The 14,476-nt window shown below is 44.5% G+C and overlaps 1 protein-coding gene across 4 annotated transcripts in view; it reads right to left on the minus strand.

Annotated features, from left to right (window-relative positions):
* Positions 1-5,804: 5,804 nt before the first annotated feature.
* Atp2b4 (ATPase plasma membrane Ca2+ transporting 4) overlaps positions 5,805-14,476 on the minus strand; it is a 100,426-nt gene continuing 91,754 nt past the window's right edge. For 3 of the 4 annotated variants that reach the window (XM_063239934.1, XM_063239931.1, XM_063239932.1), the window contains one exon: positions 5,805-10,510. In XM_063239934.1, the coding sequence (XP_063096004.1) occupies positions 10,196-10,510 (315 nt within the window). In that variant the 3' untranslated portion in view covers positions 5,805-10,195. The remainder of the gene's footprint in view (positions 10,511-14,476) is intronic. The other variant, XM_063239933.1, reaches the window with a different exon arrangement.

Here is a 14,476-nt window from a genome sequence, read left to right on the forward strand (position 1 = left end):
CAGAGGTATCAACAGCAGCTCTTGTAACTCTGGGCCAAAAAAATTTGACAAAATTGCCCCATGTGAAAGAAAACCCGGCCAGGCTTTATTTTTGAAGGTTGGGGGTGAGGCTGGCATGATAGGGAGCCTTCCAGAAGAAAAGCCACACCCCACTTCCCAGCTTCACTGGATTTATCAAGAGGCCTCCATGGTCCCAAAGACAAGACTGAAACAAAAACAAAGGCAGCAAACACCTTTGTTTTGAGTTCAAGCCCTGTGACAGCTGGAGGATTTCAGGTCACTACCCTCTTTGCTTCCGGCGTCAGCGCCACCTAAGGGCCTGGAGAAGACTGCGGAATGCCCAGAAGAGAGGAAGGAATGTGAGCAGACTAGGGAGTTTCTCTTCCCCACTTAGACTCAGCCCTAATGGGGGAGGTAGGTGTCAAGGACAGGTGAAAACATTCTCTCCTTAAGTCTGCAGCCCCCAGGGCAGAGCAGCCCTTGCCTCTTTGGTGGGCTTGGTGACCTCCCAGGGTTCTTTGAGCCCGACCCTGCTGAGAGCCATGGGGCATTCCCAGAGGGCCCCAGGTTGCTAGCTGCTCCAAGACTTCCTTGGCCCCAGAACTGAGAGGGCGCCTGTATCCCTCCTCCACGTGACACATGGATTGGGGTGGCCGTCACACCAGCAAGCAGGTGGTGTCACACTGTGTCTTGGTGGAGATGAGGTGGGTAAATACCCTGCTTGGGGACTGACGGGTGAAGGTTATGTGACAAGGAGGGAGAGGACAGATAAGGACCAAGTGGTTAACTCTGTGACCTGCAGGTATAAGCAGACTACTTCATCCACTAACCAAGGTGTCACTTTGACCACAGTGCTCTGACCAGGCTGGAGTGACAAGCAATGTCTTCCCTTAATTTTTTTTAAACAAGTTTTTATTTATTTAATTTTTTTTTTCCTATTTTGTGTGTCATAAGAGAGCCTGACAGTGGAGCTTGGACCTGCCTGAGCCCACATTTTGTAGGTTAGGATCACACGAGGTATGCGTGCTAAAACTGCGTTGTCTTTCCATTTCCCCTGACTCTAGGCCGCTTGACTGTTGAACTGTAAGACTGATCATTGCAACCCTCTGTTAAAACCGTCGATAAGGTCCCTTTCACGGAATCCAAATGTATACTAGCCTAGTTTCTGAACTTAATTACTTTGCTTTCTAAGTAAGCCAATCAATTCCAACTCTCAGTTCCAATTCCCGACTTCTTTCTGTGTCCTCAAATCATGACTCCTGCTTCCGCACTTTACCCTTGTGCCCTTTCCCTCTCTCTGCTCTCTGATCCTTTTCCCCAGCTGGCATCCTATGTACCTGCTTCGTTTGTTTCTTTGCCACAAGAGTGAACGCAGAGGTCAAGGACTTTGTTTTGTTAGCTTTCAGTGCAGACAACTGTGCCCAGAAGATGGACACAGTGCCTGTTGGCCAAATGCGGGCCTGGCACCAAGGAGAGGATTCCCGATGATTAAGGGGCGCCTTTCAGAGCTCAGGTGGGTGTGAGCTAGGTCAGTGCTGGGTTTTAGAAAAGAAACACTTCTTGAGCTTTAAGGGTGTGGTCCAAAGTGTCTTTTTTTGCAGATACAAGTGACTCAGCCTAAAGAGAAGCCTCTCTGCACGCTGTGAGGTATGTGGCTGTGTTTGCCAAACGTGATTATTCCAGGGGAGAAAAGGCAGCAAGGGAGAAGCCAGCGATCAGTCAGTAGAACAAGGGGGCAGGGTCAGAGTTGGAAGGACCCTGAGGGCCACACAGCAAACTCATAGCAAGGATCAGGATTGCTACAGCGGCCTTCTGACTCCACAGTCAGGCTCTCTCCACCTGACCTCAGATGACACATTTTAGTTCTCCCTAAGGTTAGGCCATTCCATTGAGCCAGATCGATAGGTTTCCAAACTACTGCTCTTTCCAAAACAAAATTCCAAGCAGATTTTCATCCCACTGCAGAATCAGCTGCACAGTAGCCTTGACAGGCGAAACAATGACTGCTTTTTATATATTTTATTTGCGTAAATACTGATAATAAAAGTGGAAGATATCAAGCTGGATCCAAATTAGGTTTTACTTGTATAAACTAACACACAACTTGTTACACTGTCACCTAATTTGGATTATTTCAGTTGTTTTGTTTTTTATCTTGAGATAGTCTCACTCTGTAGTTTAGACTGGCCTAGGACTCTCGGTAATCCTCCCGCCTCAGTCTCCCAGTGCTGGGATTACAGGCATGTGCCACCATGCCTGGCTTTATTTTTCAATTTTTTAAAATGTGAATCATAACATTTTAGGGCTGGCGGGAAACTTTAGAGAGAAGCAAGTTTAGTATTTTTAAGTTAGTTAGTTAATTAATTTTTTTGTCTTTTTGAGACAGTCTCACTTCAGCTCACTTTTGTAGTCCAGGCTGGTCTCAAACTTGCAACAATTCTCCTGCTTCAGCCTCCTGAGTGCTGGAATTACAGATGCGCACCACCACACCTGGCTAAATTCAGTGTTTTAAAGTCACTTTTAAAAGTTATAGCTGCTGGCATAGTGATACATGCGTGTAATCTTAGTACTCAAGGGCCATTGAGGCAGGAGGATCAATGAGAGTTCAGGGTCAGCCTGGGTTACACAGTGAGACCCTGTCTCATAAAACCAAAACCAAACAACAAAAAAATTATAGTTGGCACGGAAACCAAAACGATTAAGAAGTGCTATTTTTGTTGAACACACTAGGCCCTGAATCAACTCTGAGGAGCCTCTTCCTGATCTTCCAAGTATAACTTGAAAATCATTCATTCAGTCTGATGGTCTTGTAGAGGGGAGACCAAGCCAGGGAAGAAGCTGGGCTAGGAGTAGGGCGCATGTGTCCTCTTCCCACTGCCACACATCAAAACCGCACTTATCTCTCCGTGCTGTTTCGACTGCTTTACCAGAGGGCACGCAGAAGCGGGGAAACTCCTTTCCTTTCCTACCTGTTCAGCAGCAGCTCTGCTCTGAGCTTTGCCAAGGAGCACTCGGGGATTCTCACCTCCGTCTTGGAGGAATGCAGCCTCACTGTGTTCTCCTTCTCCGTAGTGCTTGAAGGCAGTTATGGTTTCTTGCCCTTCTCTCTTCAGCCTTACTTCTTTCAAATAAATTTTGTAAGTGCTTACTAAAAATAGGCCTAAAGAGCTAGGGAGAGTTCAGTGGTAAAGCACTTGCCAAGCATGTGTGAAGATCTGGGATTTTTTTTTTTTTTTTTGTCTTTTTCCTTTTTATCAGTACCGGGGATCGAACTCACGACTGCCTGCTTGTAAGGTAGGTGCTTATGCAGCTGAGCTAAATCCCCAGCCCCGAAGACCTGGGATTTTAAAACACAAGTCAAAGTCTTCCAATGCAGGATTTCTGGACCTAGCACAGCAACTTAACCAAATGAGCTGTTTAGAAAAAGCAAGTAGGGCCTGGGGGTTTAGCTTAGCAGTGTAAGCACCTGCCCTGGTAAGCGTAAGGTTGTGAGTTCAATCTCTGGCACCAAAAAACAGAACAAAACAAAACAAACTCAGTAGAAAAGGCAAGCACCAGCAGACAGTCAATGTGTCCTCTGTTATGGGGACACTGGATACTAAGTGCAAGTTTGGACACAGGGTCTGGGTTGGTCTTGGAGTGGGGACAGGTACATTCCTGTGATGACACTGAACTGGTCACTCAGTTCAGATATTTGCCTTCTTAGATTTCATGAGCCGAAGTTAAATTTCTAGCTGCAATTTGACTTTTCAAGTATATGGCCCATGTAAGCTCTCCCTCCGAGCAAGTGTCAAGTGGTGATGTGGTTTTGACTCCCTCTTCTGTTTATGGCTGCAGGAAGCCATTCCAAAGTGTTCTCACGTTTGTCTTTTAAAAACAGGGAAGCATAAGGCGGTCATGAATTCGATCCCCGGTACCGATAAAAAACAAAACAAAACAAAAAAAACAAAAAGGGGCTGGAGATTTAGCTCAGCGGCATAAGCGCCTGCCTTGCAAGCAGGCAGTCGTGAGTTCGATCCCTGGTGCCAATAAAAAGGAGAAAGACAAAAAAAAAAAAAAAAAAGACAGGGAAGCATTAATTCAGAAAAGCTTACAGAAGTGAAAAGTCATTGATGACTGGCTTCATGTCAGGGTACTGGGCCTGGAAACCACCACTTTTCAAGATGTACAGATCCAGCAGGTTCTTACTCCTACCTTTCCTGGCTTAGGTTCATGCTGGAGGCAATGGATGGTAATGATGTCACACAGTGATAGTACCGTGTTTGCATTTTTACTTACTAAGGAGTTCCCTTGCCATAATAGATCCAAATGAGGTGCTGGTAACCATCTTGCTGGCACCCAATGAGTCTGCCACAAGTCAGGAGTGTGCTTGGGAGGGAACCAGGCAGGTTTAGTGGAGCACTCTGCACCAAGTCAGTGTCTCCAGGAGGGGATATGGTGGCCAAGAAAGATGATCTTACAAACCACTGCTAAGACAGAAGGCCAAGCAATTATTTTCTAGAACTGAGGGTGAGAAGAAAAGAACATATTCTCACACAGTCACCTGGGACAAAGGATTGTCAGGCTGACATTTTTGAGGTCTTTTTTCCATTTCTCTTACTGCATTCCAGGATGAGGTTGAATTGTGGATGCTGTGTCAATACAGCAGAGACATAAATCAAGGGCTTAACAAAGACAAGATGGGAGAGTAAGAGGGTAAATACAAGGCCAAGTTTTAGAAAGGACTGTCTGGGTGTAGGTGTTGTTGCATCCTTATTAATAAGGGTGCTTTTATTTGCTTGTATGTTTTTAGAGATGGAGTCTCACTCTGTAGCCCAAGCTGTCTTAGTATCATTATGATCCTCTTGCCTCAGCTCCCAAGTGCTTACAGGCATTACAGGCATGCACCACCATGCTGAGGTTTCTAGTAAGAGTATTACAATGGAAAAATTAAACTTTAGATCTATTGTCAATATTTATGATCCCTGTTATCAAAAAAAAAAAAGTTCTGGCCACTTTTAAAGAAAACTTAAATTTATTTTAATCAGTCAGTGAATCGGTTCCCAGCCTCCATCTTAAACCCATGATGTATCTTTGCCTTTGACAAGAAAAGGAATCATCTTTCTGGCTGCAGGAATGTTCTCCAACCAAGGCTGGCTCTACGGGAGGAACCAGCCTATGGAGACAGCTGGGAGTTTGGGGTGTTCATTAGCATTACACTTGTCCTAAGGGAACCTATGGGAGCAGACAGTCCTTTTTAAAGAAAGCAGGAAACTTGGTTGTGCATCTGGGTGAGAGCTGTCAGAAGAAGTCATCTGAGATATGAAATCTCAGAATGTAAATAACTTGTTAGAATCTGTTCTGACGTGAAACTTGAGTCAAAGTTAGAGGTTCAATGAATAAAACCACCTTTCAAAAAGTTGTGGGAGGGCTGGGGATATAGCTCAGCAGCAAAGTGCCTGCTTAGCAAGTACAAGGTCCTGAGTTTGATTCCCAGAACCAAAAAATAAGTAAATAAAAAGTTTTAGGAGAAGGGGGAAGTCGGAGGTGAATTTTCAGCAGAAAAGCAACTAATACAAATGTAAGTAAATTTCTAAAAAGACGGGGTGGAGAGGCAGATCTCTACCACACTCACCTTAGTGGGCAAAGTGCACACAGCTTGTACTACACTGTAAGGGCACAAGACTGGCAGCCAGGGCAGCCAGGGGTGTCAGGCTGTGGGAACAGGCTGGTCCCGTGCCTACTCTGACAGGATGGCTATGGCAGCATTCTCTTTAATGCAATCGGCCGTAAGCAAATGTGGAGACACATTGAGGACAGCAGAGTTACAAGTGGGCATAGGTTTTTATTCTCAGTGCATGGCAGTATTGGTTTCTGCTCATCAGCAAAAAGCTTTATCGGTTCCAAAAAAATTATTCCTCTTGAAATTCCTCTTCTCTTCTTGTCCCAGTGGAACAACACATTTGACTTTCAGATTTGCCAGTTCATAGCATTTTCCCCTAAGAACCATATAAATACATGCAAACATTGCACACAGAGCTTAAATAATATAAAATGCAAATACAGATCAGTGTGCTGCTAAGCAGGACTGCAAATGATGGCCGCACACACGAGGAGACACATTGCTTTGATACCACCATTTGTTTGTCATGCAGACCACAATAGTCAATCTTTTGTTTGATTTTCTTTTTTGTACAAAAATACCAGTGCTTGTTATACTAGTGATTGAAAAGAAGAAACTCAAAATCCTATCTGCGTGCTGATTTGCAAAAACGTAGATAGATTTGTTGGAACATGTATATGGCATATTCACATATGGCATATATACACATGGGGAGAACACATGAGCCAAAGGCCAAGTCAGTCATGGGAAGCTCATCTCCCTCCATCTTTCCTGATCAGGAGGAAAGGGAGCCAAGTGTGGTAGTGCATGCCTGGGAGGCTGAGGCAGAAAGATTGCAAGTTTGCACCCAGCTTGGGTAATTTAGCAAGACCTTTGTCTGAAAGATAAAAAAAATTTTAAAGGGTCGAGGATGTAGCTCAGTGTGAAGGTCTTGGGTTTAATCCCAGTACCAGGGAAAAATTTAAAAACATAAAAAGAAATGCAGAAAGGACACAGCAAGTCTAACTGCAGTTGGGAAGGCAAAAATTCTGGCACTGAGCTAAAATAAGCAAGTCTGGTCTATTCTGAGGAAGAGGCTGGAATGGCTTAAGAACAGCAGGCATTTGTCAGTACCTACCCCACTAGTGCTGTGGGGTGGTCCCTAGTTATGAAAGGGGGCATGTGTGCAGACTGGGGTGGTACCGTGGGTGGCTTCAATCGTAAGGCAAGGAAGGTAAGGACGAAAAAAACGAGAGCTACTTTAAGAGGTTTTCTGGCGCATTTGAGTTTCCCACACCTCTCTAGGATTTCGGCAGTGAGACTCAGACTTATCTGTGCAAACTCTTCCCACTAAAGCTCAAACGGAAGAAAAAACCCAAACCCTAAAGAATCCACAAATGGATGGAATTCTAGATAGCCTCTCTCTTAATATTTTTAGGGATGGGAGAATCATTTCAGAAGACAGAGGATGCTTACAAGAAAGACATGGCTCTGACACCGTTACCCAGGGCTAGAACCAGCTACTGATTTTTCACCTCGCTGTTCTGTCTCTCATCCGATATATTGAATGAAACCTTTCTAGGGGAGGAAGGAATCACAACTCAGATCCTTGCACAAAAACTCATTGGAGTGAGAGAACCATAAAAACAGGCAAACTATAAATCAGAGTATCCTTGCAGACCAGGAGAGATTGTCTTTGGTACCACTCTGGTAGCTAATTTCTCAAGAAACACAAATCCAACAGAAGGCCCCTGGTCCTAACCACTAGCTACAGAAGAGCCTGGCAGTCCATCTCTGCAGGGCCCGGGGCAGGGCACACATTCATTTCCTGACAGCTGCGTCCCTTTTTGCTGGATGGGGTCCTTACTGGCCACAGTTTACTGTTCATTTTCCTAGGGTTATCAAGACAGAAATCCAGGGTAACATTTTCTCCTTCTCCCCATCAGACCTTTTCAAATCCAAAGCACCATTTTGGGGAAAGCATTAGTAACTTATGCCATATTTTCTCACTGCCAGTTGGATCACTGAAACTGAATAGAAAAAACTTATATATAAAAACATATGCACATAAACATTTCAACTTAATACCATATCAACACAATTTATATTAAAAAAGTCTAGAACCCAACAAATTTTTTCCCTAAGTATAAAGATGGCTGTTTGGAGAAAGGAAGTACAGTGTACTGGTTTTTAAACCAATTACAAATATACTAAGTCACCTGTCATGTCAGTCGGCTGGTTAGGCGCTCCTTCCACAGGGTTACATGACGGCACTTACTTTATTTTAAATCCTTTAAAGAAAATACATATGGCTGACTCAAAAATTATCCATTTCTGATCTAAAGAAAAGTATATTTTTTTGCATAATATTTCTATATTTTCTCTCTGGAAACTAGAACACACAAACACACACACACACACACACACACACACACACACACACACACACACACACAAACCACTGACTTTAAAAAAGTAGACACGAGACCTCAGGAGGAACCTGTCAGGCACCACGAGTCTTTTGGGGGCAGGAATGGTAAAATGGCCTCCAAGGCTTGGTATTGATTTGCTTCTTTAAATGATGTGAGGTAATAAAAGACTTGACAGAATTAAATCTTTCAATGTACTTAATAATATGTGTGTGAACACTTAACTCCTTGGGTGAGCTGGTTTTTTTCCCAATGGGTATTTAAGACAGAGAAAAGACTGTTGAAACATGTAACCCTCACAAAACCAAAATCAGAGTTGTTTTCCTATAATGACAGATTACATATAATGAGGATGTGTAGGGGTATTGTTTCTTTATTCTTCTTACCTAGGACAGCTCAGGTGCAAGGGACGAGGGAGAGGGATCTGGAAGAAAAGGCTGGGGGGTAGGTTCAGGTCACCTTCCTCTCCCAAATGGAAATGTGGCAGTTCCTAAGAGCCTTAATGCCTCCTCCTGACTCCTGATACTCTGCAAGAGGGGGCTGGGCTTCATTGATCTAATGGGAGGTGGGAATTGGGGACATTGCTTAGCTCCACCTGCACAGAGAGCTTCGGTCAGTATTGGAAGGGATAAAATGGAGCTCCTGCAAAGGTGGCTCCATCTTGCCCCAGGAAGTCTCAGCTAAGTCCCCAACTCCTGAGTGGCCAGTGGATGGAGGGCAAGAAGGGAAAGATGGCATAGGGCTGTCCTGGTCAGCAGCTGGAGCACACTGCCAAGAGAGTGCTCAGCGGGGATGTGTGAGAGGGAGAGAGGAGAGAAAGAGGAAACAAGGGCCCCTCCAGGTTGGGTGTTTTGCTCCTTAAGTCAGTACAAGGCCACGGGAGCTTCCCTTTTGGATGTCTATGTACAAATCCAGAATGTTCCTGAAAGATTGGAACATTCTGAGTCAGAAAAAACTGTAGATCTGGCAAAGAGTAGAATTAGGAAACTGAAGAGAAGGTCAAAGCTGGCACTCAGGCACCTACACTCAAGGTTTCTAGTGCCTGCAAGGAGGTTTCCTTAAACCATGCCAGAGTGGCTCTTTGGCTTCTCAACACTCATTCCCTTGACAATCAGGTCTTATCCTGGAAAAGCCCTGGAGATGGCTTTGAAAGCAGCAGTCATCCCAAGGAGGACCTCACAAGTCTGAGTTGATGGTCTGTCTTATCTCAGGCCTGCTAGCTTCTGGTCCTCAAACTCCAGGACCAGCTAGTAGGCAGGGCCATACCAAATGCATTCTTCTGGAACAGAAAGATGCTCAGGCCCATAGTGAAAGCTGCATTCACCTGTATTCTACATGTGTAAGCTTTATGGTTAAGACTGATCTCTCTGGCATCTCTTTGGCACTTCAGGACCACATACACCTGACAAGATGGCAGTTTGGAAGGAGATGCTAACTTGACAACAGGAAAACATTCTTATCAGCTATTAATGGCTTCAAAAGGACTCTTAACAGAGAAATCCATTTACCTCTAGAACCAAGTCAAGGGTTCCACTGAGGCCTTAAAGGAGAATGGTCAAATTTGAATCAATTTATGTCCTTTCCATTCTCCCAATTATCACAATGTTTACAAAAGTAAAGGGATAGAACAAGGGTTACAAAAGACCAAAGAACACTAGGGACAGAAAAAACTAGAGGCCTTCAGGGATAGGTTTTCAAAGTGGTAGAAACTATTTTTAAAACCATCATTCCACTGGCTGATTTATACATTCTATCCTTACATCAACAGATTTCATCTGTGGACATTCATCTTTCTCTAAAGTCCCAGTTTGCAAATGGCAGAGACTCAGAGGATAAAATGCAGAAGTCAGGAGACGATGGCATGTCTGAACACTGGGGAGAATTTGGGTTGGGTGATGCTTGGAGGACCGGCTACATTCCTTTACAAATGACAACTGATGCCCCCAAGGAATAGACTCTACAGTTACCTGCCTGTGTTTGACTGGTCCTGCTACAAACTCAAGTTTAGGCTGAAATCCTTGTAGGTCTGTGCTCCTGCTTCTTCATAGTCAGATGTGTGTATGGGAGGGGTCTCTCACACTTGGGAGCAGTTGACATGACAATGAAAGTCCCGTCATCACCTCATAGATGGGACAGATGAGAAAGAAATTAGGGACAACAGGGGTGGGAGTCAGAGAATGAAAGTTCAAACTGACGTCTCCAGGTTTTGTAGAGGGCTGTCCAAATGGGAGGCAACGATCTGTTCTTGAGTGCCATCTACTGCATTGTTGTTTGTGTTAGCTTGTGCAGTGACCTCATCATCCAATGGGAGTACCCTAGCCCAAGTCTTAGAAACGTTTTCAAGATCTTCTTCCTTTTGCTCATCCAACAGCGGTGTTCGTGGCGACTCCTCCTCTATGGTGAATTCAGGGTGGGTCATGAAGTTGTGGATGGAGTGTTGGCTCGCGGGTTTCTGAATGCTTTCATGGAGGGAGCTATGGAACGCTTTGACCACTTTGATCTATACCAGGGGAAGGAAAAAGAAGGATAAGAAAATAAGGAGGTGAGAATTGAGCAGCAGCACAAGGAACTAATGGTTTGAGGAATGAAACAAAATTTAAGCTACAAAACGTGGCCATTCAAGAACCAAAACCAAATAAATAAAAAAAGATCATAGGACACTGCAAACATCACATGGCTAAGCAGGGCACAATGGCTCATGGGAGGTTAAGGTAGGAGGATTGTGAGTTTGAGCCCAGCCTGGGCAATTCAGTGGCTCAGTGGACCCGGTCTCCAAAACAAAACGAAACAAAACAAAATAAAATAAAACAAAACAAAACGCTTCGGGATATAGTTCAGTGCTGAGGTCTTGGGTTCAACCATAACTCTAGGGTTAAACCTTGAAAGAGAGAGAGAAAGAGAAAGGGAGAGAGAGAGAGAGGAAAGAAACATTACATGGTTCAAATGTAAAGCAGTGATGGCAAACAAGGATTTTTAAAGGTTGTATTTTAAAAAAAGAAAACCCAGAACAAAGTTAGCACTTCCAAACAAACCACTCTTAAAATAAAACACAAAACAAAATACTCATTAGCTCTTTTGGATAGAGGGCAAAGATATTGGAACTAGGTGCAAATTAATAGCAAAACTTAAGAGATGATTCACACATGGATTTCTGTGTTGAGCCATTCGTGAATGTGGAGTGGAAAAATTACACACAGAAGTGTAGTTATCTGTTTAAAGCCCTCAAAAAGCCAACAGATATCAATCTGCACATAATACACATCAGGTGACGAGTGACTGTGGACACTGTGCAGCCAGCAGACAAACCAGTCTTCATTCAGAGGCATGCAGGAAATTCAAACTCTGATTTAGTAATTTGCCCACCTAGTCAGAAGACATGCATATAATTTACATCCCATAACCTCCACTGTGGTCCCTCCCTGGAATCCTCCTTTCTCTCCCCTGGAAGATGTAGGTGAAATGCAGGTGTCAGAAGATGCCTTTGCCTTTCTTGCTAAGAAAACTTGGCTGTCACAACTCAGTTCCCAACCGTGACTGATCCATGACAATGGTGCCCAATCGTGCTCCTCTCCAGCTGTTTCCAAAGTGGAAAGAGGAGTGTGATTATATATGGAGAGGGAATCAGCTGGGCCAGGAAGAAACCTAATCCAGGAAGCAGACTACAAGCAGCCTTTACAAGGGGGCAGAGGAAGAGGGTGGAAGGAAGGAAAAACAATTGGCAGTTTTACTGTGCAAAAGGAAACACAGGGCTCTATGTCAGTCTGTTCTATTACACAATAAAGGAAAGGATTCAGTCAATTCAAAGTCAACAGAAAAAAAAAAAAACAGCTGACAATAGTTGATCCCTGTGAACAGCTTCTGTTTCTCCATAGGCACTGGCTCCTCTGGTAGTTCTGCTTTTCTGACCCATGGGTCTCTCTGAAGTATGGGTCAGAATCGGAATGGAAGAGAGAGCAGGATCTCAGAGATACTAGAGATGGAGGCCAGTGGAAGGTAAGTTACCATAGGACAGCTTTAGTTTTGGAGAGGTAGTCAATCCTAGACTTGTCCAAAAATTCTTTCCATAGGAAAGAAATGAGAGCAATGCAGAAGAAATCATCAGGTGGGGAGGAAGCTATGCAGGCCAGATTACTGCTGCAGCATGGTACATTTTTCATTCCTCTGCTCTTCAAGCAAAAATTGTACTCAGAGAGAGGACAGGATGTAGAGCCAGCAGACCACACAAACAGACGAGTGAGCTGGAGTTCCTATCTCAGTACTTCCTATCGTTGTGTGAAACCTTCAAGAACACTACGTGAGGCAGCCTCTCCATCAGTCCTGTGGGTCCACCTGCCTGGGTAGCCTGGGCCTCTGCAGGCCAGGCTTACCTCATCTTCCCTCACTTCTTCACAGCCCACCCAGGACTGAGGACGCACAGAGCTTACAGCAGAAGACTTCTTGCCACTCAATACCTCAGCTAAAAAGAATCCAGGTACCTGGGTGCATACTCGCCAAGTGAACAGTAGGCGAGCGCCAGCTCTTTCATTCTTTTTTGATTCTTGCTGACCATGTAACTGTGAATTTTACCATCACATTGTTTCTGCTCCAGACATAGGTTCGATTAGGTGGAGTGGAGGCTCTATTTGATCTTCAGAGCGGGCTCGGACTCTCTATATCAAATATTAGAGCAAGGCAACTTGGATTAAGTAAGCCCAAAATCAACAGAACCTTCTCCTTTGGCGCCACTACAGTTACCACTGGCCAAGGCATAGGTCTAAAGCCGCCTCACTCTGTAGGAATGACAGCAGCCCAGTTGTTATGCCTGCTCTTCAAATCTTAAAATTTCTAATGAGTCCCATAGGAAAGTAGGTATCTTCTTATTTTTTTAAAGGCAGATATCTTTTCTACCATCAGTTCATCTTTATATCACTGATTTTTAAACATCTGGCTTCTATTTTCTAAAAGCAATTGAATACTTCATTGATATATATATGGAATCCATTATAAAAAACAGGCTTTGAAAAATTAGGATGAGAGTGAGGGCCTAAGGCCATTCGCTGGCTTTTCCTCTCACCTGCTGGGGTACCCAGTAGCACCATTATAGGTAGACAAATGAGGGAGATGAGTGAGTTGCAAAGGGTTAGGTGGAAAGAGAAGGAAACTTTCCTTGGGGGAACAAGTAATAGTCATTCAGCTAGCCTGCAGAAACTCTGGAGTCCAAGGGGAAAGCAGCCACCTGTAAGGGAAGCTCAAGAGAAGAGTCAGAGAGCCAGGGAGCATCATCTGTCCGGTGGGTGAGCAAAGGAGTAGGGAGCACGGGGCCGTGACGGAATGCTTCACTCAGTATGGGTTCAGAGGACACAGGATGGTGAGCAATCTCACGGTACATCGCCACCAGCCCACGCAGGGCTGGCATCTCCCTTGCTGGAATAAGGTGCTTTGTATCAGAACACCTTAGGGGGACAAGGTAGGGCCAGTGAAGTGGGTGTGAGGAAAGTCTTGCACACTCCTCTGTTAGCCACCCAGTCCTTATCTCCCTGGACATCATTTCTCAGAGCCTCTGGGAAATGTCTCTTTTGAGGCTGATTGAAGAGCAACTCTCATGACTCAGGAGCCCCAACTGGGCTGATTCTTAGATTAGATCTGAGTGTAAAGGCTACTTTGTGGAGCTTCTGAGTTCAGATAAAGACTCCATTGTCTCAGCTAGAATTCTGCTCCCTTTTTAGAAGCCAGAGGAGAAGGGTTAGGTGGTTTCTAGAGAAACCTTAGAGAGCTACACAATAAAGCTGAACTGATTTGGAGGTCTGGAATGGGATTCAAAATACATGGCTATAACTTCCAGGGAGAAGATATAGCTGGAGAAAGAGCAGGTGTGGTTTGTCTCTCTGATCATCTCACCTTTGGAGGCTCTGGGTATGCCCTACCTCTGCAAAAGCTCACTGGAGTCTTCTTCTTCCTTAGTCTCCTATCACTGTCAAATCACTGAGGCATGTGACACTAACTCTTCCCACCAGAGAGATCATTAAAAAGGATAGAAGCTAATTAGACTCGGATGGCAAGAGGAGAAGACACAGGATTTAAGAGAAGACCATGAGGGTTTAGAGCAAGAAGGGTTTGGATATTTGTAGGTAAGACATATTTAGTGCTTTCTTGCCTGCCTTTGGGTCTAAAGACACAGTAGGTATCTCTATCCACCCCTGTACCCCTATATCCATGCCAGAATACTGACAGTTGGCCAAAAAGAGAAAAAATAAATAAATAAACAAAAAACCCTAAGACCAAGGCAGCTCACAGTCATGTGAACCACAGGTGATACAATTGGTCTTTCTTCACCCTGTGTCCCATGGGTAGGGGTGGGGTTGGGAGTGGGCGAGGAAGTGACAAACTGAACACTCAGGTTTTGAAGCTCACAATATGCTTAATACAAAGGAACTCCTTCCTTGCCAGAAGGCTGCTTCCTCTGTCCTCTCTGCTTCCCATTTGGGAA

The sequence above is a fragment of the Cavia porcellus genome, unplaced genomic scaffold (assembly GCF_034190915.1).
Source record: "Cavia porcellus strain 051 isolate PalLab524CR breed Dunkin Hartley unplaced genomic scaffold, mCavPor4.1 scaffold_29, whole genome shotgun sequence".
NCBI lineage: Eukaryota > Metazoa > Chordata > Mammalia > Rodentia > Caviidae > Cavia > Cavia porcellus.